We start from the raw sequence: 26,619 nt of genomic DNA, 5'->3' as shown, positions 1-26,619 counted from the left end.
GCGTCGGGGCTCGGTGCGGTGCTCATGTTGGCGTCCGGGTCTTTGTTCATGGGGTCGTGGATCCCATCCTCGTCGCCAGTGAAAAGTATGCAGACGGAGAGTGATTGCAGCTAAGCATACCTTTATTTAGTCAGGAACAAAAGACAAGGGACCAGCTCGCAGGCTGGTTTATATCTGTTCAGAAAAACCCGCCACCAAACCCTAAACACACCCCCTACTCCCGATAGGCTATTTACAGTAACCGGGCGACCATTGGTCTCCCGGCTGGGAAGCTAGCCCCGTTGATTGGGCCAGCTAGGATCCTTCGGATCCTTTGTCTAGAGACTGAAGTTACAGAGTAAATGTGCCTGGCCAGCCCGGGCAAGTCCGGGCATGTCACGCTGAATACATTACAATGGCCAACACGAGATCCATGTATTATCTGCTTCATGCATTATGGGACACATTGCGGACTCCTGTGATATTAATTCTCTTCTCCTCTTCCTCCAGGTTTCCCTTCTAGCTTCACAAGACCATCCCTCCAGAACTGTTCATTTTTGTTACTACTGGTTTGTATTTACTTCAACTAAGTTCTAGATCAAAATTATAGTCACTGGTCTACCAAATTATACGTATCTCTAATTTACAAAAGCAACAAGCAGGCAGGCATTTCCCATCTGTACCACGCAAAAAAAAAAAAAAGGCACTGTAAATCCTAATGGGTACTTGGCAGGCTTTCCTCTTTGGCTGCCGCCTGTGGTCTGAGGATCAACGGACGAGTGAACCTTGGCCCTGCTGTGCCACCTACCGCAATACAGCTAGGCTTCTGTGCTGACTGATATTATACAGCTTCTGCCGCACAGATCACCAGTACCTCAGACGTCTGAGAGATATTTTTATTTATTTGCAGATGGCTTCCCAAAGATCTACTGAGATTGAAGAAGATATACTTTCTGCCCACTCCTTCCCCACCTGTTCTCATTTTTTTCACTCTTGGTTGGGCACAATATCCACTAAGGGGCTGGTGAAATGACAGAATTAGTCGGACAAGAATGTTCCCATGCAGGCAGAAGTGATGGTATATCCAAATAAATAAACTTTTTTTTTAAGGCATCCAGCTTCTATTACCTTGTTATATGTTTTTCTCAAACTGAGACAGAGCAGGGGATAGTCTTTCCTTCTTAAAAAGTACTTGTTGATAAGCATATCTAGTACTAAGTTTGAGTCCAGTGGCACCTTTAAGACCAACAAAGTATAAGCTTTCATATGCAAGCACACTTCTTCAGATACAGTCTGAAGAAGTGTGCTTGCACATGAAAGCTTATACCTTGAACAAAACTTTGTTGGTCTTAAAGGTGCCGCTGGACTCAAACTTTCTTCTGTGGCTTCAGTCCAACACGGCTACCCACCTGAATACATCCAGTACTAGATGCGCACAGAAATGCAACAACCTCGTCCACTACTGAAGTAACTGCACAACAGTTGCTAGGCACCCAAACCATTGCGAAAATGCTCAACTGACTCATAAAGAGGCACAAAGCCATTGCAACAGATGGGCTCCATGAGGACAGGCTGCCAAAAGACTACTCGTGCCCATGAGATTGCAGATCTGCTATTATTAAAATTTCTCTCTGTTGGTAAAAGCTTGCTTTCCTTAACCCAAATGTTTAAATAGTGTCCCATGTTGTAAAAATAAAATTAAAAAGTCTTGTTCAGTCCCAAGGGAACGAGTCCAGGTTCTGCAAATTGGCTGCTAATAGCTGGATTATTTCTCTGTGTAAGAGAGAACCATTGTGCTATGTGTGCAATAGTCAGTGACCCATTTCACACTCCCCACAGAATGAAGCACCAATATGTTCAATATGCCCAATGACTGAAGTGCAATTTTTCAGGTGCTGTCTCATGGAGTGGTGAATTATTGAAAGAAACAAGTCCTTCTAGGTCCCTTTGAATGCTTTCATGTGTGGGGGAAAATCTCCAGGGATGCATTGGGGATCCTTTCCCTTTGAAAACAGAAAGGGAGGCATCTGTGTGGGCAGGATTTTGCAGTGGTCCCAAAGCTCTTGAGATTAGAAATACTGCTAAATAAACAGTAGTGATTAAGTTAAGTGGGGCACTTATTCACTGAAAGTCATCCCCTCCTGAATGGCTGTTTCCTATCACGATTAATATTTTAGGTATTCATAACGTATGGATCACTGCCTTGTTGTGGCGAGGGGGCTTGCGTAGTTCAATGAAGCTGTGGGCTAGGCTGTGAAGGGCCACCCAAGACGGGCAGACCACAGCAGAGAACTCAGACCAAGAGTGATCCCCATGGAGAAGGAAATGGCAACCACTCCAGTATTTTTGCCAAGAAAACCCCATGGACAGTATCAAAAGGCTAAAAGATATGATGCCGGAAGATGAGCCCCTCAGGTCGGAAGGTGTCCAATATGCTACTGAGGAAGAGCAGAGGGCAAGTACAAGTAACCCCAGAAAGAGTGAAGCGGCTGGGCCAAAGCCGAAAGGATGCTCAGTTGTGGATGTGTCTGATGGTGAAAGGAAAGTCCGATGCTGCAAAGAACAATACTACATAGGAACCTGGAATGTAAGATCTATGAATCAAGTTAAGCTTGACATGGTCAAAAATGAGATGGCAAGACTGAACATCGATATCTTAGGAATCAGTGAACTAAAATGGACAGGAATGGGCGAATTTAACTCAGAAGACCATTATATCTACTACTGTGGCCAGGAATCTCGTAGAAAAAATGGTGTGGCCTTTATAGTCAACAAGAGAGTGCAAAAGTCAGTACTGGGATACAATCTCAAAAATGACAGAATGATTTCGGTCCGATTCCAAGGCAAACCATTCAACATCACAGTAATCCAAGTCTATGCCCCAACCACTGATGCAGAAGAGGCTGAAGTGGACCGGTTCTATGAAGACCTACAACACCTCCTAGAACTAACACCAAAAAATGATGTCCTCATCATCATAGGGGACTGGAATGCTAAAGTAGGAAGTCAAAAGGTAACCGGAATAACAGACAAGTTTGGCCTTGGAAAGCAAAATGAAGCAGGGCAAAGGTTAACAGAGTTTTGTCAAGAGAACACACTGGTCATAGCGAACACCCTTTTCCAACAACCTAAGAGGCGACTCTACACATGGACATCACCAGATGGGCAACACCGAAATCAGATTGACTATATAATTTGCAGTCAAAGATGGAGAAGCTCTATCCAGTCAGTAAAAACAAGACCTGGAGCTGACTGTGGTTCAGATCATGAGCTACTCATTGCAAAATTCAGACTTAAACTGAAGAAAATTGGGAAAACCACGAGGCCATTCAGGTTTGACCTAGATCGCATCCCTGATGAATATACAGTAGAGGTGAAGAATAGATTCAAGGGTCTGGATTTGATAGATAGAGTGCCTGAAGAACTATGGACAGAGGTTCGTGACATCGTACAGGAGGCAGCAATCACCACCATCCCAAAGAAAAAGAAATGTAAGAAAGCAAAGTGGCTTTCTGATGAGGCTTTACAAATAGCAGAGGAAAGAAGGAAAGCGAAAGGCAAAGGCGAAAAGGAAAGATTTACCCAACTGAACGCAGATTTCCAGAGAACAGCAAGGAGAGATAAGGAGGCCTTCCTGAATGAACAGTGCAAAGTAATAGAAGAAAACAATAGAATGGGAAGGACTAGAGATCTCTTCAAGAAAATTGGAGAAATCAAGGGAGCGTTCCATGCAAAGCTGGCCATGATAAAGGACAAAAACGGTAGGGACCTAACAGAAGCAGAAGAGATTAGGAAAAGATGGCAAGAATACACAGAAGAACTATACAAGAAAGACCTCAATGTCCTTGACAAACACGACGGTATAATCACTGACCTTGAGCCAGACATCCTGGAATGTGAAGTTAAATGGGCCTTAGAAAGCATTACTAACAACAAAGCTAGTGGAGGTGATGGTATTCCAGCTGAGCTATTCAAAGTCTTAGAAGATGATGCTGTTAAAGTTCTGCACTCCATTTGCCAAGAGATCAAATTGCCAACATTGGCTGGATTATGGAGAAAGCAAGAGAGTACCAGAAAAATATCTACTTCTGCTTCATTGACTATGCTAAAGCTTTTGACTGTGTGGATCACAACAAACTATGGCAGGTCCTTAAAGAGATGGGAGTACCAGACCACCTCACATGTCTCTTGAGAAACCTGTATAAGGGCCAAGAAGCGACAGTTAGAACCGGATATGGAACAACTGATTGGTTCAGCATAGGAAAAGGAGTACGACAAGGATGTATACTGTCACCTTGCTTATTTAATATATATGCAGAGTACATCATGCGAAATGCTGGCCTGGATGAATCACAAGTGGGAATTAAGATTGCTGGGGAAAAGATCAACAACCTCAGATATGCAGACGATACCACTCTGATGGCAGAAAGTGAAGAGGACCTAAAGAGCCTCTTGCTGAGGGTAAAAGAGGAGAGCGCAAAAGTGGGCTTGAAGCTCAACATCAAAAAAACTAAGATCATGGCATCCGGCCCCATCACTCCTTGGCAAATAGAAGGGGAAGTTGTGGAAGTAGTGACAGACTTCACGTTCCTGGGATCCCAGATCACCGCACACTGTGACTGCAGCCATGAAATTAAAAGACGCCTGCTCCTTGGGAGGAAAGCGATGGTGAACCTAAACAGCATGATAAAAAGTAGAGACATTACCCTGCCAACAAAAGTCCGCATGGTCAAAGCAATGGTATTCCCAGTAGTCATGTATGGCTGAGAGAGTTGGACTATAAGGAAGGCCGAGCGCCGAATAATAGATTCTTTTGAACTATGGTGCTGGAGAAGACTCTTGAGAGTCCCTTGGAATGCAAGATCAAATCAGTCAATCCTAAAAGAAATCAACCCTGACTGTTCCCTGGAAGGCCAGATAATGAAACTGAAGCTCAAATACTTTGGCCACCAAATGAGAAGGGAGCACTCACTGGAGAAGACCCTGATGCTGGGAAAGATTGAAGGTCAAAGAAGACGAGGACGGCAAAGGATGAGATCGTTAGACAGTGTCATAGATGCAACGAACATGAAATTGAGCAAACTTCAGAGGACAGCGGAAGACAGGAGGGCCTGGCGACTTTGCGACTGAACAACAATAAACGTATTTTTAAGTCAAGGACCCTCTCTAAACAGCTAATAAGATTTAAAGCAACAAGTAAGCAACAGCTACGTGATTTTTTTTTTTAAAAAAAGATCAAGCTGACAACCATGCATGCAAAATGCAGCCCCCCAAATTGATCAGTTTGAACCCCTGAAGCAGCTTCATTGTAAAGTTTTAAACACAACAACAAAATAAATTTTGGGTCAGCAGCTGCTTCTAAGGCAGAATGCATTACACTACCTAATCCAGGCATCACCAGAATGTGTATGACTCTGGAATTGAAATTCTTGCGCACAGATGGTATCTCAGCCATGGCTGTCAAAGTACACCATGAGGCACTCCTGGACACAGATGTCATCTGGTTATCCAACAGCGCTGCCAGAACCAGAAATGCACCCAAACTACAAACCTAGCCAGATCTTCGGGGGAATGTCCTGTCTAATACCAGACCTATCCCCAATGAACAACACCTCTAGACTAACCTTCAGTTGGTTCACCTGTCTTGTAAGTATTGCAAACAGAACACCAGAAAATATGGATCTTTGGTTCAATCTATTGATGTTCTTATTACGCTCTTACTCTGGCCTGGAGCAAAGAAAGATACTGCAAGAGAGGTAGTGGATTCGTTTGGACAGTGTTTTTCCTTTTGCTTTGTTTTCTTCTGTTGTCTTTTGATCACCCAGAGATTGGGTTAGTGTGACCTATCTCTTTTTTTTTCTCCCCCAGATCTTCTCTCCTTCTGCTGGGCCACACAGGTTGTGCAAGCCTGAATTTGAATGCCCCTGAATAAACGACTCAAAAGTTACTTCTAGTTATTAGATGGGTGGAGTGGCTTTCCTAATGCCTTCCTAAGAGGTATCCACCTTATTGAGCTGGTGCAGGAAAAAAGAGCACCAGAATCAATTGACTTTTCTGCTTTATCCGAAGGCAATTCTGAAGTTATTGAACAAGGAATAGCTGGCATTTAGCTTTATGGTCAGGTTACTTTGAAAGGGGTGGAGATGGAACCCTTGAAAATGACCTGCTGCCACTGATGCTACCCATCACTCCCCTGCTCATCCCACTTCTTTGGGCTAAAGAAGGCAAAAAGAAGGAGTGAGGGATCAACTAGAAAATACGTGTGCCATGAGTTGGGCTGGAGGCCCCCCAGCCCAGCTCATGTCACATGTAAGATTGGGGCACTAATAATCCCAAGTGCTGCAGGGCTGCATTCGGCTAGCAGGTGTGACACAGGAGGACCGCACCATACCTGTGAGCTGAATCCACCTCTGCACTACCTGAGAATGTTAATTCCGCAATGACATGGGCAACACAAGACAGGTCAGGGGACCTTAGACCCAACTCATATCATATGTATCATCAGGGCCTCTGAGAGAGGGGACTGAGGGGATAAATTTCAGGAGGCCCAACAGCCAACACAATAGAGTTTAGCCCCTCCTGGAATGTGATCTCTCTCCCTCTCTCACACCCCCACCCCAGACACAGAATGAGAGTGAGAGAGGGCTGGATCAGTTTCCTTTGCCAGCCTCACATTCTGCACGCTGAGAAGGCAGCACATGCATCATGTGCTCCTTCTGCCTTGTACTATGGTTGCATGGCAGCAGCCAGTCCCTTATCTGTCGTCATCCTCTTTGCATGATCTGCTTTGCAAAAAGCCCCCTTTCTCTGTTCCCTGTTCCCTGTTCCCTGAGCTGCATAGAGAAGCTTCTCTACCACAAGAGCAGGATTGTCATCTGGTAAATAACAGTGGAAGAGGTGGGGGGGGAGGGGGGACTTCTCAATATCTCATGCCCCAGAGAAGAATTTGATGGAGGGGGCAGGGCTGTTAAGACTCTATAGAAATCAGCAAGGGAACTTTTTTTTAAAATGGTTTATTTATCATTTTCCATTATTTACATTACATCTTCGTCTTACATTATTTATCCTTGTGAGTCTTTTCTAATTACATTATCAATCCATATAAAAAACATTTTCCATCGGTTTTCAAATATCTCATTTTTTCCTTGTAATCTTAAAGTTAATCTGTCCATCTCCACTACTACCAACATTTTTTCAATTATATCTTTTTCTGAAGGTACTTTCTCTTCTTTCCATACTTTAGCTAGTAAAATTCTTGCTGCCGTAAAGAAGTATATAATTACATATTTCTCTGTACAATGATATATGTCTGGAATCATATTTAATAAAGCTATCTCTGGCTTAAAAGGTTCTTGCATTCCTATTATTTCCTTTAACATTCGATAAACTTTTTCCCAGTATCTTTGTACCCTATCACACCTCCACCACATATGCATGAATGTGCCAACGGTTTTTTTTGCATTTCCAACAATTCCTATTAGATGTTACATAGCATTTGGCTATCTTCTCTGGTGTCCAGTGCCACCTATAGAACATTTTGTATATGTTCTCTTTATAGGGTATTGCCCGCATTAACTTTATTGAACTCCATACTTTAGCCCATTGTTCTGGTTCTAACATATAGTTTAAATCTTTAGCCCACGTCACCATTGTTCCTTTCACCATTTCTCCCATCATACATTCTTCCATCAGTAACTTATATAATTTTTGGATAAGTTTATTGCTGGAGGACAGCCAAATCCTGTCCAGTTCGTTTTTTTGTTTATAAAATCCTTTTTTTTTTGTCTGTCTTATATATTGCAAGTAACTGGGTCTTCTCCCACCATGTGAGTTTTATATTTTGGTTATTCAATTGTTCATCTGATTTTAAATTGTTATTTTCGTCCAGCAAATCTTCATATCTAACTTTCCTTCTTTCCTCCATCAATGTTGACATCGTTACCACTTCCATTGGTGCCACCCATTTAGGTACTTTTATATAGTGTCTCAATTTAACTTCTTTCCAAATTTCCATTAATGCTCCCCTTAAGGTATGGTTTGTGAAGCTCTTGGGAAGTTTCCCTTCTTCGTACCAAACATATTTATGCCAACCTACAGCCAAATTATTTCCTTCGAGAGATAACAACCTAGAATCTTCCAGCGTTACCTAATCCCTTATCCACGTCAGTGCTGCGGCCTTATAATACAAATTCCAATTAGGTACTCCAAACCCCCCTGTTTCTTTTTTATCTTGCATATACTTCCTGTTAATTCTTGGTTTTTTATTCTCCCATATGAATTTACTACATGTCTTCTCAAAGTCTTTAAAGTATTTAAATTTCCTTAGGATTGGTATATTTTGTGCCAGAAATATAAATCTCGGTAATACATTCATTTTGATGACCGCGATTCTCCCCATCAATGATATTTTTAGATCTTTCCATCTTTCTAAATCTTGTTTGACTTCCCTTAATAGTTTATTGTAGTTGTCTTCTATCAGGGTACTATTCCGGCTTGACATTATGATCCCTAAGTATTTGATCTTTTTAGTTATTTCCATTCCTGATAACTCTTGAATTTTATCTTTTTGTGTTTTTACACAATTTTTTGTCAGTATCTTTGTTTTTTTTAAGTTAATTTTAAGTCCCGCTACCTGTCCATAGTCCTGTATTACCTGAGTCAATTTTGTTATTGAGGACATTGGGTTTTCTAATATAAACACCAAATCATCTGCGTATGCTTGCAATTTAAATTCTTCTCCTTTTACCTTAAGTCCTTTAATTTGTTCATTATTTCTTACTTGATCTGTTAACGTCTCTAAAGCAAAGATAAATAGTAATGGGGACAGAGGGCAACCCTGTCTGGTTCCTTTTTGAATTTCGATGTCTTGCGTCATATCATCATTTACTTGTACTTTTGCAGTTTGTTTGTTGTAAATAGCCTTGATCATTGTTAGAAAGTTTGTACCACAGTTCCATGTTTCTAATTTCCGGATCATAAATTCCCAATTCACGTTGTCGAAGGCTTTTTCAGCATCTAAGAATATTAATGCCATTTCTTTATCTGAGTTTATTTCGTAGTACTCCAGTACGTTTATGATTGTCCTAATATTATTCTTTAGATGGCTTCTCGGTAGAAATCCTGCTTGGTCTTTGTGTATTACTTGTGTTAGTACTTTCTTCATTCTTGCTGCTAATATAGATGCAAAGATCTTATAGTCTGTATTCGGTAGGGATATTGGTCTATAATTTTTGATTTCTGTCCCATCTGTATCTGATTTATGTATTAGGGTTATTATTGCTTGTTTCCAAGTTTCTGGTATTCTACCTGAAATAATTATGTTTTGTAGCAAATCTTTCAGTATAAGTATAACCTGTTCTTCGTATCTCTGGTATATTTCTACCGGAATCCCGTCCGGTCCCGGCGATTTGCTTTTCTTCTGTTTTTTAATTGCCTCTGTGATTTCACACACAGTAATGGGCTCATTTAATATCTTTATTTGATCTTCATTAAATCCCCTTTTGTTTGTCTCCTTAATGTATTGCCATACTAACTCGGTGTTTTGTTTGTCTTGTTGGTAGAGTGTCCTGTAGAATTTTTCTATTCTCTTTTTTATTTCTTCTATCTTGTATATTTCTTCTCCATCTTTATTTTTGAGAGTTTTTAATCATCTTTCTTTCTTCCTGCTTCTTGATTTTGTATGCCAACCATCTTGTTGGCTTGTTAGCATTCTCAAAATAGTATTGTTTGGCGTATTCTATACTCTTAGCCAATTCTTGGGTTAGTATTAAATTCATTTGGTGATGTAATAATTTCAGTTTAGTTTGACTTTTCCCTTTGCCTGTCGGCATATTTTTGAGTTTTCCTTCCTCTTTCTGTATTTGGGTTTGGATTTTCTCATAGTCTTTCCTTCTTTGTTTCCTTCTCCAGGCCTCTTGATTCATAAAACATCCTCTTAGATATGCTTTAAATGTCTCCCAGACTTTTAAATGCGTCCCAAACGACTTCTATTGGTGTTTCTGGCTGTATATTTTGTTTAAAGAAATTTGTAATTTCCTCTTTGATTTTCTTATCAAATTCTTTATCTTTTGTTAAGTTTTTATTCACTCTCCATCTTGTCCTTCGTTGTCTATCTTTTAACGTTACCATTATGGGACTGTGATCAGCGAAAGTGTTGGGTAGGATTTCCACATCGGCTATATCAGGGACCGAGGTAACTGACAGCCACGCCATATCAATCCTGGACCATGAACCATGTCTTGCTGAGTAGAATGTATAATCCTTTTTCTCTATATTGCGTACTCGCCAAGCATCTACGAGGGTATGTTCTTCAATTATATCAAAGAACTCCCGTGGTAGTCTATTTCCTGATTTCTTCTGCGTCGCTTGTGTCTTTCTATCTTTGCTGCCATCTGTTACGGCATTAAAATCTCCAATTATACATATTTCTGATGTATTATATTCTATTAGTACATTTCTTAATTTCTTGAAAAAGGGTTATTGTTTTTTCGTTTGGTGCGTAGATGTTTACTGTTAATATCCTTTTCTGCTGTCTTGTAATCTTTATTACCAATATCCTTCCATCTTCTGCTGCGTAGACCATTTCTGGGTTTAAATACTCTGGTTTCTCTTCAGATCGCATAAATCTTTCGCCTTTTAGCAAGGGAACTTTTTGACAAAACAGAGCAAACACGAACTACTGGCTTGTTCCTGCTGTTCAAGTTGCTGTCAGAAGCACAGGAGCAGGAGCTAGTAATAAGAAAAAAGCCAGCAACTCCTAGATCTGGGTAAGGCTAATTGCAGGGGTTTGTGGGGGGCATTTGGTGCTGGTGAATGGAAAGGGATGCATGCAGGATGGATTTGGGGGTGGGGAAAACAGAGAGAAGTGAGGGAGGGGATTTAAGGCTGCAATCCCCCTGTGCATATGTACATGTAAGTAGGCCATTCAGTCACACTTTGAGTAAACAAGGACAGGATCCAACTAACTAGAGCAAGGCCTAAGAATAGGGAATTTACTTGGTTTTTAAAAACTCAGAAATCTTACTCTCTGGCTTGGAGAGGAGGATGGGTGGTCTCTCTCCGTTCCCTCCTGCTTCCCTTTTCTTTCTGTTTAAGGAGCAGCAGCAGAAGGGGAAGGGAGGGGAGGGAGACGACAACTGGAGCCAGTTGGATTTTGGTATCCAGAGTCTAGAGTTGCTTTCTAAAGTTAGTGCAGATGTGGGACTCCGATCATCTGCCAGGACTCATTTTTTGTCTCAGAAAAGAAATATTTTGGGGGAAGAAGAAAGTACTTGTTAAGAAACACACCTATAGGTGCCATGGTTCCCATGAGTGCCAGTGGCAAAAAACAGTATCCCTGTTAGCTCTGATAATCTTCACCAAATCTCTTGAGAGCCAGTTTGGTGTAGTGGTTAAGTGCGCAGACTCTAATCTGGGAGAACCGGGTTTGATTCCCCACTCCTCCACTTGCACCTGCTGATGTGACCTTGGGTCAGTCACAAGCTCTGGCACAGCTGTCCTTGAAAAAGAGCAGTTTGTGTCAGAGTTCTCTCAGCCCCACCCACCTCACAGGGTGTCTGTTGTGGGGAGGGGAAGGGAAAGGAGTTTGTAAGCCGCTCTGAGACTCCAAATGAAGGGCGGGGTATAAATCCAATCTCTTCTTCTTCTTCTCTTCTTCTTCTTCTTCTCCCTTCTTTTTCAAAGCAAGTCAGTGAGGGAAAGTGAGAGCTCACAGAATACTATCAGCTAGATTTTGTCTCTACTCGTTGCCATGTGCTAGGTGGTTGTCATTTGAAAGTGGGTTTTTGGAACCATACCTTATCGCAGTGTGCACTGTGTAAATAAGTTAAGTAAAATCTGTTCTGTAATCATCATTTCCAAATTTCCCTTAATGTTTCTTACTTAATGAACAATTATTATTCTATTAATGGATGGTAGCTGCAAGCTGATCATATTTGGTTTTGATCAGGGTTACATTTGAGAGGGAGGATGGAATTTTTGTCCAGGGGCGGCTCTCAGCAGTCCTGTGTATCATCTAGTTCAGGTATGTCCAACAGGTAGATCGCGATCTACCAGTAGATTGTGGAGGGGTCAGAGGTAGATCACCAGCCCAGTTAAAGAAAATCATAACTCAATAAAAAATAAAAAATGTTCGCAGTTCTTTCTGGATCTTCGTCTCCCTGTTTTGTTTTTGCTTATTTTGCTTACCAGTAAATGACAGAAGGCGCATTATAAATGGGGGGAGGCGGTGGAACCCAAGTTTAGTGGGTTAAAATCTAATTTTAAACTTTATTTTCATGGTGGTAGATCACCGGCACTTTTGTCTGGAAAAAATAGATCACTACCTGTTCGAAGTTGGACATGCCGGATCTAGTTGAGTCCTGAGAGACTGAACCTCAGCAGCAATAATGGGATCCCTCTCTCCTGCCTTGGAATGAGGCAACTGGGAGCAGGGAGGAGCACTGACAGCTGCAAAGGGCCTAGTCGAGCCCAGGCACTATCACTTGACAACTTTGCACTGGAGAAAATATGTAATACTGGTTCTGACTAAATTGATGCAAATCGTTGTACTTGTTCAGCTGCCAATACACTCTAATATTCCTTTTCAGCTTGACTACCACCATCAGTTTACTGTTCTTTCCCTTAACTCTTCCTTTCCCTCTTGCTGAGCTTAAAAATACAAGTACAAATATATATTTAGGGCACATTCTCTGTAAATATAGCACAGGGGACACAAGCACCAGTTATAGGTTAATCTGGATGACCTTATTAGGCCTTTTCTCTCTTTCTAATTTCTCAAATTCTATGCATATAAAGTGGCTTTGCTGCTCAGCTACTTCTCTTTGCTAATCTGGTTTATGAAATACTGTGAAGAGCTCTGGTAGCTAGAACCTCTCTCTCTTTATCATCTTTCATCTCTTTTAGGATTATTTTCTTCATAAAATGATGAACAGCTTTGAGTAAATCCTGATTCCGAGCCTCCATGTCCTCTTTGAAATGTATTACTTCAAAAATTAAATGGCTCAGAGTTGGTGCTTTGTGGGGGGAAGGGGGCAGGATGGTGTGCCAGCTGCACATAAGTCATAGCAACAGGGGCATCAAATAAGAAGCTGGACTTTCCAGCTTACAAGGTTCATACCATCTTGACACCATTTACCATTTAAATAGCAAATGTAGCTGTAAGCAAGTCTATAAATTGCCTAGGCAGCTTACTTCAAGTCTTCTTCATCTCATACAAGAACATCACTTTAATTTTCTCACGGCACTATATTTCTCCTCTGCTGTCCTTTCACAGAACCATAAGCACTGAAGGAAGCTGTGAAGAAAACTCAGAGCCAAGCAAGAAAAGATTTTTACCAATCTCCCAGAAGTGTAACATCCCAGGAGTGAAACGTCAAAAAGGGGGCTGTTTATAAAAGGAATTAGGGTCATTGTTTATGTCCGTGAAATTTTAGGTTGTTTTCATTGCCTTGCTCATAGTATATTATACTGTTTCACTGTTTCTCTAATTTTGCAATCCAGTTTTTGACACTATTATATGTTTCTTACTGCTTTATTATATGTATTATCATGTTTTTGGTGCGCTGGTCTCTAGCTTGGTAATGCAGTTTTATTACACTTTTTGTATATGTATTATACTGTTCTTAATGCATTGTTTCTATTTTACCTGGCTGCCCATTTGTTTCCACACACAATTCAAAGCACTGCTTCTTACCTTTAAAGCCAGGGTACTTGAAGGACCGCCTCTTCCCATATTGTCCAGCCTACCACCGAAGAACTACCTCACAAGCCCTGCTCTCTGTGCCCCCACAGAGGAGATGGGAGGCAACCAAAGATAGGGCTTTTCATTAGTGGCACCTAGCTTATGGAATGCCCTTCCCTTGAGGCTCACCTGGCAACTATCTTGTTTTTCTTTTAGGTGACAGGCCAAAAGTTTCTGTTCATCCAGGCTTTTAATTAAAAGATTGATTTTTTAAAACACTATTTTAGTCTAGGAACAGCAGTAGTCTATTTTATGGTTTATATTTTTATGCTGGGCTGGTTTTAATGCTGGATTTCAGTGAATAAATTTAAAGTTTTGTTTATTATTTTTATTTTGTAAACCACCATAAACAGGTTCCTGGAGAGGTGGCATAAAAATGTACTAAATAAATACATAAATTTGTGTAATCTGCCTTGAGCTTCAGTGAAAAAGATGGAATATAAATTAAACAAGTAAATAAATAAAAGGACACTTATCACTGCCTGGAGGGTGAGTGAGCAAGTGGCTTAAGTGCCCTTGATGCCTACCCTGGCACAGGAGACAAGAGGCAGTGAATAGAGCTGCTCCTCTGGCAAAGTATTTCTTGCTAGCTAAGGGGAGGGAGGGAGTGTGCACATGGAGGAAGAAATGTCTGGTACTGCTGCTCTTGGCTGCTGAAGTCGGCCCATTCAAGACGAAGAGGAAGCAAACTCTGGCTGATGCTATTGTAACTACAGCCATGTTTTAATCAGCGATTTGACTCCGTTGTTTACTACTTTTAGGTATAGGTTGGTCTAGACAATGTTCTGCCTAAATAGTTTTTTTAGAAACAAGTTGGCAGGATATAAATATGAATTCTTAAAAAAAACCAAAACCCTATATCTATACATATCCAAACCCAGCTCACAGCTACAATGCTCATTGTTTCTCCCCTGTGTGAATGGAAATTGATTCTACTGTAAGCCATTTTAGGAGAGACCTGTCTATTTTGATTCTTTGTACACCACTTAGTAAAATTCTAAATGCAAAATATTGCATTCAATAACTGCAACAGCTTCATCATCAATGACAATAATAAAGCTGGTTCCTGAAGAACTACATGCTTGCAAAAAGGGATTATTACATCAAAGCACATTTTGATAATGAAAAAGAAACACACTGAGAAAACATACTGAAACTGACCATTGTGTTACTCAACTGCAGACACCGCTGAACAACTCTATCCACCTCCAAAGTCCCTGATAAAACTGGAGCACCACTACAGATGAATATATCATAGAATTTTATTGGTAGTCAATGCCTAAATATTGTATCAGATACACTTACATTCCCTTATAATTTACATTGAAAAAGATCTTCAGTTAACCCAGCCAGCCCCTAGGTATGGATTTAATTTGTTGTATAACTTATTATTAATTTATTCATATTATCTGCATTGGGCACCAAGAACTCACAGCAAGAGGGGAAATTCTATTCCCTGCCCCACTCTGCCAGCAGGCTTCATTTTATTCCCTCTCCTTCTGTCTTCCCACTACAGCTTGCTTTGTTCCCCACCACCACCACCACCATGATGTTGGGTGCCATTTTGTGTTGTTACAGCAAACCCCCCCCCCAGATGTCTGCATATGAACAGAATTTGCTCTTTAATTTGGGGGGAGACCTCAGAACAAAATTGTATTTGTATATTTATATTTAAAATTTAACACACTAGATTGTTATGCAAACCTGGGTTTTTCCTCAGGTTTTCAGAACTTTTTTTTGCATTTTTTTAAATTTCTCCTCATATAGTTCAAATACAAAATACAAATAAAATAAAATTTTCATAACTTTCAAATTAATACATCCAATATGGAACTACAATTTGCGCTCACTTATTTTTTGAATTAAGGGTTTCAATGAGATTACTGGGTCCTGTATGTAAAAAATAGCATCATCGGCAAAGAGACTCATCTTACATAAATAAGAGTGAATAGCTATGCCTATAATTGAAGGATCATCACGTATAGTGTGTGCCAAGGGTTCCAAAGATATAGCAAATAATATAGGGGAAAGGGGGCATCCCTGGCAAGTGCCGCTCTGTAAATGCAAATCTGGTGAGCAATGTTGATTAACAGAAAATTGAGCTTTAGGTTTCTTATAGATCGCTTGTATTGCTTGAAGGAACTTTGGGCCGAAATGCATGTGATGTAATAATTCCATAAGATATCTAGGCTCCACCCTATCAAACGCTTTCTCTGCGTTGACTGACAGTATTAGAGAATTAACCTTGTTGATTTGACAGTGTTCTATAATATTTAAAGTTTTTCTAATATTGTCAGTTATGTTGGGTCCTGGCATGAAGCCGGCTTGATCTTTATGTATGTATTTCATGATAATTTTGTACAGTCTAGACGCAAGAATGGAAGAGAAAATGTTAAAATCTGAATTCAAGATGGATATAGGACGATAGGAAGCAGGTAGTAATGGGTCTTTACCAGGCTTTGGAATAATAACCACCCTCGCTTCCACCCATGGAGCAGGCATGGAGCCTGTATGTAAAACATGATTTATGGTTTTTAAAAGGTGCTCACCTAGCTCTGATTTAAATATTTTATAAAATTCGACCAGGTACCCATCTCTACCTGGGGCTTTGTTGTTTTTCATAGCTGAAATAATTTCAATGAGTTTCTTTGAGGTAACAGGTTGTTCGAAGAAGTCCCCATGGTCATGTGTTAATTTGTTATTGTATTGGATGGAGTTTAAATATTCGTAAATATCTGATTTTGCAGGATTACTTGATGTATATAACTTAGAATAGAATTCTGCAAATACTGCAGCTATGTTTTTAGGTGGTGTTTGGATATTATTCTTTTCATCCCGGATTGCATAAATCATTGAAGATGTTTTTTGTGCTACCCTATGCTTTAAAATATTAATAGATTTTGGTGTTTTGGTAATATATTTTTGCTTCAAGAATAGAAGTTGTTTTTGGATATGTGAGGTTTCCATAAGTTCCAGTTTTTTTCTTTCTTGCTGGAGTTGTTTAAGCGTTTTTTTACCTCCATATCTCATATGTCTTAATTCTAAAGTTTTAATTTTAGATTTCAAGTCACTCAAAACTTTTTGTCTGTTTTTCTTGTAGGAGGAAGTCAAAGATATTAAATGACCCCTCATGAAGGCCTTGAAGGCCTCCCAAATAGATGTTTGTGAAGCTGAACAGTCAGCATTGTATTTGAAATATTCTGAGTTCTTATCTCTGATTTTTTCACACATGACCTCATTTTGCAATAAAAGACTATTCAAAGTCCAGACAAACCCTCTGTCGTCATTTTGTTGTTTAACTAACCTACATGAAACTCAAGAATGGTCTGAGAGGATACATGGACCAATTTCTGATGTATCTGTTTTGGAAATAAAAGCCTTAGAGACCAAAATGTAGACAATACGGGTATATACCTGATGTCTCGGGGAATAATAGGCATATTGCCGATTACCTGGGTTTTTTACTCTCCAGACATCCGCTAGGTCAAAAAAATTAAAGACATTGTCAAGTTCAGTTATTTTCCAATGCTTCTCTTTATGAAGCAGGGTTTTAAGAGTCTTGCCAATATTTGGGTTAACAGTGCAATTTAAGTCAGCACATATAATTATTTCTCCTTGCTTGAATTCCATAAGCTTTTTCAGTGTTACTTTTAAAAAAGATATTTGATCAACATTAGGAGCATAGATTGACACAATGGTAATTGGATCTCCTTGTATATCTCCCTGTATAAATATATATCACCCCTTAGAATCTGTACAGGATTAGCCCACCCAGGCCAGTCCAGGGATGAGAGGGAATCCTGTACTTTTCAGTACATTAAACAACAAACCACGAGATGATCTATACCCTCTCTGGTTTCAGAACAATTTGCCACCAGAATCTCTCTTCAATAGTCCCTGCTTTTCCTAAGGGAGAGATTCGGCCCTTAGTTGGCATCTGGGACAGAACACATTAGCAACTCAATTCAGAGATGCACACTTTTATTCTTACCAAGGTAGCATATGTGGTCAGGGTTAGGCACAAGACTTAGACTTGGGATTCAGTTACAACACCAGAGACAATTAGAAATAAGAAGGATCTTTATTCAGTACAGAGCTTAGCATAGACTACCAGAGATTACAAAAATAACAAAGGCTAGGGCTGTTTGCCTTAACTAAACATTAAAGATTCATAGTTACCCAGTCAGGAGTATTCATCAGTCCAAGATAGTCCAAGTACCAAGGAATTTTGAGGAGAAATCCCATCCTTGCACAACCATGTGCTCCAGTTCAAAAAGCAACTCTTTGTCTCCCAAGAGACAGCATTTCAGGTGCAATAAAACAGGGAGAAAGAGTCTCAGAGCTAAGAGAACAAGAGACTCGATAACAAGAAGAGGAGACTCACTCCCATAGGGATCAAACAATTATACCCCAAGCTAATCATGATTAGCCGTGGCCATGCGGCCAATCACGAGTGGACAGGGAGTGTGCCCAATTATTGGTTTTCATAGCTGCGTGTGGGGATAGGCTATAAGTTTGGGACCCCGCCTGCAGTCATCTGACCCCAAACTCCAGCTACTTCATGGTCTACGTGACTAGTCGCATGTGGGCCAGAAAGTGGAGCCATGAGGTCTGGCTTTTGGCATGAAAGTGTGAAAGAATGTGGGTTTATGGCATGGCTATTGAGGCCATGTGGCCTCACCATTTGGTTTGCAACAGGAAATAAGACAACAGGAAATAAGGCATGTTATCAAAAGACATCACAGGAGAAGGCATGTGAATATAGAAGCAATATTTCTATACAGGATTGACTTCTGTTTTCTTACATTGAAAAGGGACATTTTTAAGAAATCAAAACAGCAGTTCCCCTAGCCTTAGAAGAGCCAGGGGCTTGAAACTGCTGGTGGAACCATTTTGTCTTTAAAATTGGTTTATCTGAATTTTTGATATGGGTCTCTTGAAGACAGAGAATATTAACTTTTTCCTTAGCCCATAGATTTGAGGCTTTCTTTAGTTTTATTTTGTTGTTTAGGCCTTGAGCATTCCAAGTAGAGATTTTAATTTGTTGCATCAATAAGTCTAATTAAAGCACAAAACTTCAGTTTCCAAGCACTACTAACACTACGCTACCCAAAAACAATACTAAACTTTAACCATGCTTAATTCAAAAACAAATAGTAATTTAACTTTAACTGTTGCCAAAATCTTGTTTCCTTAAAAGTAATAATAGAAAATGCAAAACATCTAAACCCCCTCAAAAGGGTTTGTATCTAGGAGGTTGACCTATTGCAGGCCAATTCAAAGGAGTGTACAATCTTGTCACTACAGCTAGATACACATTGCAAAAAATAAAAATCTAGGTGGGGTTGTATCTTGTGTTTTAGATTGTTATGAAGTTCCACCTTCCCCTTCTCCCCAGTTGTCAAAAGTTATAGCAGACTCAACACCTTATAGAATACATTTTATAAGTGTGTGTGTGTGTATATATATATAGCAATAAGAAAAACATCTATGAAACTACATTTGAAATCTAAACATCCTGATTTCAATAAAAGTTCAAGGTTCAATAAGAATGAGAGTATTCAGTAACTAATACTTAGTCTAAACATTCAAAACAGCTTGTACTGTAACATTATTATTGGTTTATACTTCGTATTGTAAGGCAAAAGAAAACAATGGTTTACAACTGCAAAGGAGCAGTAAAAGCTTTTAAAGCCATAAAAGTAGCACTCATCTGAGTGTTCGATTGTAAACGTTCGATTTTCCATCAGGTTATCTTCGGCCCTGTCCACACGAGAGGTTTTGGGCCGGGAGAGGGACGGATCGGGGCTGCAGCAAACGGGCACGATCCCACAGCAACATCTGGGAATCGTGCTGTGCCCGTTCCCAGCCCGTTCCCAATCCGCCCCTCCCGGCCAAACCCTGCAGGAAAAAAGAACCACCTACCTAGGTGGTTCTTTCTGAAAGGCTGCATCACTGCCGGCCGTGGGATCGCCGGTGCATCTTTCTGCCGGCGGATCCTCGGCCCCCGGTCGTATCGCGCATGCTCGAGCATGCGCAGTTCGGCAGCCTCCCCCTCCCAATCGTCTCTTCTTCCCCGGCATCTGATCGTGCCGGGGAGCAATGGCGCCACGGCTCAGGGGATTGTGGGATCCCACCGCAGCGTCTCTTTTTTGGTGCGGCTTTTAAAAGCCACACTTTGGCCAGTGTTTTCCCTGCCATGTGGCAGGGACCTTCTTCTCTTTTAGAGAGCTTTATTCCCATGTCGAAAAGCAGCGCTTTACCAGATACTCTGTCTGAAGCTTGATACTGTAGACCATTCTTAAAGACATTGATGTCAGATGTTGGAGACCATCTAAAACAAATTTTTACCTCACTTAGTTTAACTGTGACTTTCCTGAGTCTATGTAGTTTTTCCAGGACTTCCGGAGCTAGATCCAACAGAACAATATTTTTTTGTTCCTTAAAAGTCAAAGTTCCTTTTTGTCTTGCAGCCTTTAGGATCTTGTCTCGAGCGTTGGTAAACAAATTGAACCAGGATATCTCGAGGTCTGTCTTTGCGGGCCATTGCCAGAGGGCCTAAGCGTTGTGCTCGCACAAGTGCTGGTGCGATTCCGTCTTCGAGTTCAAGCATTTGAGCAAGCCATCCCGACATAAATACAGCCAGTTCCATGGTTTCGTCTGCCCCCTCCTCAAATCTGTGAAATTTTAAGTTGTATTATCGCCATTTATTCTTAAGTACCACAATTCTAGTAAGCATAGCATGATCTGATGATTGTAAGGTTCTTACTTCATCCTGGAGGGTCAGTGCCATTTCTGCCACGTTTTCAGCTACCTTAGCTGCCTCCTTGATTTCTTTAGCCATATCTTGCATAGAGTTTTGGATTGGTTGCAAAAGCTTCATTACTAGAATTGACATCGAGCTAAGTATGTCTTGCTTTAACTTGGTTAGGTCCCAACGGGTTATAGGTTCGTTATTTTTATCTGGATTAGAGTCCGCCACCATTTTAGGTGTTACAGGCGAGGCCGGAGCCGAGGGCATAGAGGGGGTTATCAGAGAAAAGAAGGTACGTACCAATGTCTTGTCTGTTCGATTTTTGTCTATGATAGTTCCAGAAGATTTTCTAGCTTTTTTTCCCGGCATGAAGGCGTTGAGTACTGATTTCAAGTAGAAATATGGGAGAAGGGGTTGGGAGCACAGAAACTAAGCATCCGCCATGCGCCACCGGTTCCGCCCCAGGTTTTCAGAACCTTTAATTGTAGCCAGAGCAGACTATTGTAGATTATTTTATCTGCATGGTAGCTAGCCATTGGTATCTAGATATAGATATTGAAAACGGGCTGTGTTCCCCACTGCAAGGGTTCCTCAGTTTCATTCCTCACCTCTTTCAACAGCTCATTGCCCCTGCCAACTGAGAAATCTTAAAATTGTAGATACAACTATAGGGTAACATATGCAGATATCCTTCCATAAAAAGCCAAGCTAAATTTCTACATTTAAAAAAAATAGCTTTCATACTAACATCCATCTATGTACTCATTTTGGTAAAGTTGAATATAGAGAAATCACACATCTATATACTAATACCGAAGTCGCCCTCTGGTGTGCGGATAGCTAAATCCGCGCACCGGGGGCACCCGGGGGGAGGGAGAGTTTTGGGCATACGTGGGGCGGTCCCCACGTCTGCACAAAAATCAGAAACCCTGAAAAAAAAATCGGGGGGATGTTTAAATCCCCCCGAAACTGGCAGAGCGTCCCCTGCGCATGCGCATGCGCAGGGAACACTCTGCGAAGTCCGACGCCGCTTGGGGGGGCGGGGAAAGAACAGCGAGGGGGGAAGGGGAAAAATGGCCCTCGCTTCGGAGCGGGGGCGGGAGGGGGAAAAGAGCAGCTTCGGAGCCGCTGGCAGCTGGGAGCCGCACAGGGCTCACTGCCATTGCTGCTCGAGACTTGGGGGGAGAAGGCGGGAGAAGGCTTGGTGGGCGGGCTGGCCGGCCGCTCAGACCTCGCTGCTGCGGGGGGGGGAACTTGGCAGGCCCAACAGCTGGAAGCCGTGCGGGTCTCGCCATTGGTGCCAGGGGGTGGGGGGGAAGGCTTGGTGGTTCCGGCGGGAGCCACATGGGCCTCACCATTGATGCTGGGGGAAGAGGGGGAGGCTTTCCTGTGGCTGCTTCCTCCTCCTCCTCCTCCGCATGGAGCTCCCCCCCCCACGAGTATCGCGGGTCCTCCTTCTTGTTATATTTCTAATTTCAGTCTTTGTAAAGCATTTAAAAATCACATGAAATAATTATTGCAGTCAATCGGACAGTAGAAACTACAGTAAAAGCTTTGTTATCCAGCACCCAGTTAACGGGTATGCCAAGCTGCAGCCTGCTGTGAAACAAGAGTAGAGAGTTGAGTAGCAGACTCCAGGTCCTGGCACTGCTGCTGAGTTTTATTAGAATCATTTTACTAGTAGCTTCTCTTGTATGACGTGTTTACCTAATTAGGATTGCTAGAAAAGTTAAGGTCAAAGCACAGAAGGCATGAAATGAACAGCAACAACAACAACAACAATCTTTTATTGAGGCACTGTTCTGTCTGCACCCACTTTCAGAGACCAGGCAGGTGGTGATGAGAAACAGTCCTTTCTCTGGAATAGCACCTCAACTCTGGAATTCCCTCCCCACAAAAAAACAGATCCGATGCCTGACAAGAGGCTTGAAAATCTTTAGAAAATTCCAAAGAACAATCTATGCAAGGCAGGTGATGTCATATAGAGTTACCTAGCAATCCCAAATGGTGGATGAGAGATCACAAGGTACTATTATGAGATCTCAGCAATCATTTTGTGTTGCCTAGGAAACCCCCAATGCCAACTATGGAAAAATAACTCAAGGCAACTGGGAGGGAAGACTATGCGGGCAGGTAGGGAGAGAGGAAGGCAACAATGTTAGTCATATGGACAAAGGGCAAAATCAGGAAGGGTGGCAGGCAGGAGAGGAAGAACCAGGCAGATCTGTGTACAAATTTTATAAAGGACAGCAGCTGGTAAGCTCCAAGTTGGCATGTCCTCACTCTAAGGCCCCATCAGTTGAATGGGTGCAGAGGAAAACCCACATGGGCAGACTGGAAAGTCAGCAATGCAGCACTGGGAAGACGCCCCTGTGCTGCCTGGAGGGGAGCCAAACCCCTTCCTGGGCCTGTTCCTGCCACCAATGCTGTGAACCCAGGCCCCAGGGTAAAAATGTAGAGTGGCTGGGTGTTGCAAGTTCCCCCCTGCCCCTGAGGGGACCGGGAAGACAAATCAAGCTAACCCCCAGGCACAAGGCCACATGCACAGCAGACCCAGGCTAAGCAAAGCATGATAGGCCAGAGATGCCTGTGTGGCAGCAGCTGCCTCTGGCCAAGGCTGCCAGGTGATCCATGGTGGGGCAATGCTGGGGGTTCAAGCCGGAGATCACCGGCAAGCCATGTCACCCCCATGCAGCGGAGGCTGTCCCAGGCCAAAGGCCACTGGATTGTCTGGGCACCATGTGCACAAGGGCGCGCATGTTGCAGAGACCCCAGGCCACCCGGTGACCAGTAGAGCCGGAGATCGCCAGCACCAACCTCCCACAAGGCAGTAGCCACCTATGGCTGAAGGCCACTGTGTGTTCCATGAGGGAGGGTGGCCCCAGCAGAGGAGCATCTGCATCCCCCCCCACACACACACACATGCAAACACCAATCCCCACAGACATCCAGGACATCATCCATGGAGCTTCAGGCTGAGCAGAGAGGCAAGTGACCTTGACTTGGATCCCTGGGCTGGCATGAATGCAGCTGTGGTGGCTCCCAGCTTACCAGTGAGTCTGCAACTGAAGCAAAGGGGTTCTGTTTGACTGCTGCAGACGAGGTTGTTCTGTCATGCTGAAGTTGTTCTATCATGCCCACTCCCTCCCTCCCACAGGCTCCCATTCCCTCCATCACACTAGTTGCTTGCAGGATGGATAAGAACCTTGGATGGACTGGTTCTGGCCCCCAAGCCTTATGTTTGAGACCCCTGCTTTAGAGTCCTTACAGGCTACCCACTTTTATTCTACCTTTTTCGTGCAGCCCTACTCCTCATCCTTTTATTATTTCATCAGGCGAAACATACATCATTGATATGGTATGGCCTTCCTTTCACCTGTTAAAGGATATAGCGTATTTTGGCTGTTGTCACATTTAAGATGAAAAACAACACAGTGAAGACAATTAAAACTAATGTATATTGTGTACAAAAATAACTATAAAAATGAAGCAGAAACTAGAAACTAACCACATGGCAGGATTCAGTCCTTGCTGCTGGTAAGAATCAAAGTCATCCCGTAGAATAATACTGTCACTGTGCATTTCGGCTGAAAAGGAAACAAGGAAAAGAATTCCTATCATATGCAGACACAACAGCCTCTCTCTCCCCTTCCTCACTGCCATTCTTATACCCCCAAAATGTGATTGAAAAACACCTCAACTCTCTTCCATTTATTTAAATTTCATAAAGTCAATTTCTCCGAGTACTCATTTTTCCACCTCTGCTTCTTCTCAACATTTGGAGAACTAATAGGTATGTATAATCAGGAATTTGTTAATCAGGACATGACCCAAAATAAAGGCAAAAATTAAAATGGGAAGGGGAGAAAACATGGTTGCACTTACCTGTCATTGTAGCTCATGGAGTGCTCACCTGTACAGTCACAAATGCATGGTGAGCTGCTGCTATTAGAAGGTAAGGGATTTTGTCTTTCTCCCTTTGCCTTCCTAGCTGCTGTGTGGGAACCTGAGAGTGAGTTGGGATCTTGTAGCCTGATGGAGAGTGATTCTGTTTAAGTCCGTTTGGGGCTGTTTGTGTTTTGGGGGTTGTTGGAGGCTGAGTGAGTTGCTGTGGAGTGCTGTTGATTGCAGGCCCCACCCCCTCCTTTGCTGGGCTCTGCTGTGCTGGGCAGGAAGGGGCCTTTTGAGACAAAAGTCTGCTCCTCACCAGAGGTGCGAGCTGGAGTGGCTCTTAGCCTGTGGGTCTTGCTTGGAGGCTTTGTAAGAACCTGAGTAAAGGGCTGCTACTGAGTTGTGGAGAGAGAACCGCTGGCAAGGTAGCCATTTGGTCAGTCTCAAAGTTTTCAGGGTACATCACCACAACAAGAGTTTATGTTGGGAGCCGGGCTACTGTGTGGCTTGAGTGGCCGGGCTTCTCTGGGTCTCACCAGCCTTTGGAGTCTTTTTAGGGGACTTTCTTGACATTTCTGGACTCCTTCAGATTTGACAAGGGTCCACCAGATCCTCAGATTGGAAGCAGAAGACTTAAACTGAGCCCCCCGTCTGTGGCAACAGCGGGTGCAGGTTTCAGTTCGTCTTGAGCAGAAGCTCTGAAGGACCAGCTGTGGGAGTCCACGGCTGGAAAGCTACAACAACCCCAAACAAGAGCCTTCACACCTCGCCAGAATCATCTTGGCAAAGACTCTGTGAGTATTCTCTTCTTCTTTTTACAATCATCAGACTCATTAAAGGACACTGGATTGCCCCCATAAATCTTTCCCAGAGGCAAAACTTTTATGACAGGCAGCTCGGCAGAGTTTTGGGAAATTTGTGCATTAAAGCAAAGGGGCTAAATAAATCATTGAAATCTTCTATCTGCTATTTGGAAAACATCTTTACAGAGACTTATTCTATGCTTAACGAGTGTTTGCTGGAGTTATGGAAAGGAAAACAGACTGGGATTTCCGGTTATGGCGCGATGACGGGCGGGTGGGAGCTCGATGGGCTCCAAGCCACCCGACCCGTTATTGCTTTTTTCAGGCCCCCCAGGAATGGGGAGAGTCCGACCCGCACTCTCCGACAGAGTGCAGGAGCAGGGGGCTTTGTTCTGGCCCCTCCCGTGACCCGGCAGTTGCGGGGGGGGTGACCAGTTTTGCCCCGAAGCAGGAGCGATAACAGGGGAGAACATGGCCGCCATGTTCGACCTAGACGCAGCCTCCGGTTTTTAAACCTTTTTTTCGTTGTTGTTACTTGATGGACTCGATACCTCACTTTGAAAAAATGGTTTTACGCATATTTTGGTCGAGTAAAAAGGACTATGTACCCAGTATGGTTTTCCCCTGAGCGTGAAGAAAATGGCCGCGGAACTTGACCGGGAAATAAATGTTACAGGACTTGCGAAGGGTAAGATAAAATGCTTAGTATTACCCGTTAAAAGTTAATGTGATATAGGAAGCTGATTAAACTGGAAAAAAATGGAGGTGCTAGACAAGAGACAAGAAATAGATGGAGATATAAAACTCTGTGATGTTACGAGGGAACAATGGGAAAAGTTTCAAAAATATTTCCTAGAAGAAATGAAACAGACATTTAAAGCAACATGTGAAAACTTGTTGAGAAACCCCCGTAATGAACTGTTAGAGCTTAAGGAAGACAAGGGAAAAATACAGGAAAATCAAAGGAAAGATGAGGTGCTGGAAATGGAACAGGAGAGAGAAATATATGTCGAACAGACTGAACATACAGAAGAATTGTTACAGAAGTCAGATATTGCCGAAGGATTCGTGGAGGGACAAGGAAAACTAAAAACAGCAGCAAGGAAAAATTGTTTGCTGACCTTACTTAAAAGAAAAGGGAAGAGACAAACAAGAGAGAAAAAAGTAAAGAACGGACTAAAGAAATACAGTGTGCTCACACAACTAACTACAAGGAATCATGGAGAAGTCAATAAGGAAATAAAGACACAGGAGTTTAAAGACCAACGGCATGTAGAAGAGAACGGAAGAAATCAGGAAAAAAAAGAACTGAAATATAGAGATGGGGCAAGGACTGGCATTGTAAAAAATTAACTCACCTTTTGGTTCCTTATTTTCGTGTGGATGTTGGGAATACTATAAGACAGCTGAATAAAATAGTGTGACAGGACAGGTGATTGAAATGAGACTTG

The 26,619-nt window shown here is 42.2% G+C and overlaps 1 protein-coding gene across 1 annotated transcript in view; it reads right to left on the bottom strand.

Moving 5' to 3' along the window:
* The window catches only part of RELN (reelin), a 585,476-nt gene that overhangs the window by 326,614 nt on the left and 232,243 nt on the right, over nucleotides 1-26,619 (bottom strand). The window contains exon 6 of the mRNA XM_015415052.1: nucleotides 23,983-24,061. Coding sequence (XP_015270538.1) covers nucleotides 23,983-24,061 — 79 coding nt within the window. The remainder of the gene's footprint in view (nucleotides 1-23,982; nucleotides 24,062-26,619) is intronic.

Source organism: Gekko japonicus, unplaced genomic scaffold (genome assembly GCF_001447785.1).
Source record: "Gekko japonicus isolate JY-2015 unplaced genomic scaffold, Gekko_japonicus_V1.1 scaffold5, whole genome shotgun sequence".
NCBI classification, from domain to species: Eukaryota; Metazoa; Chordata; class Lepidosauria; order Squamata; family Gekkonidae; genus Gekko; species Gekko japonicus.
Note: the sequence above shows the minus strand (reverse complement) of the source record. Positions and strands in the feature narration are given on the sequence as shown.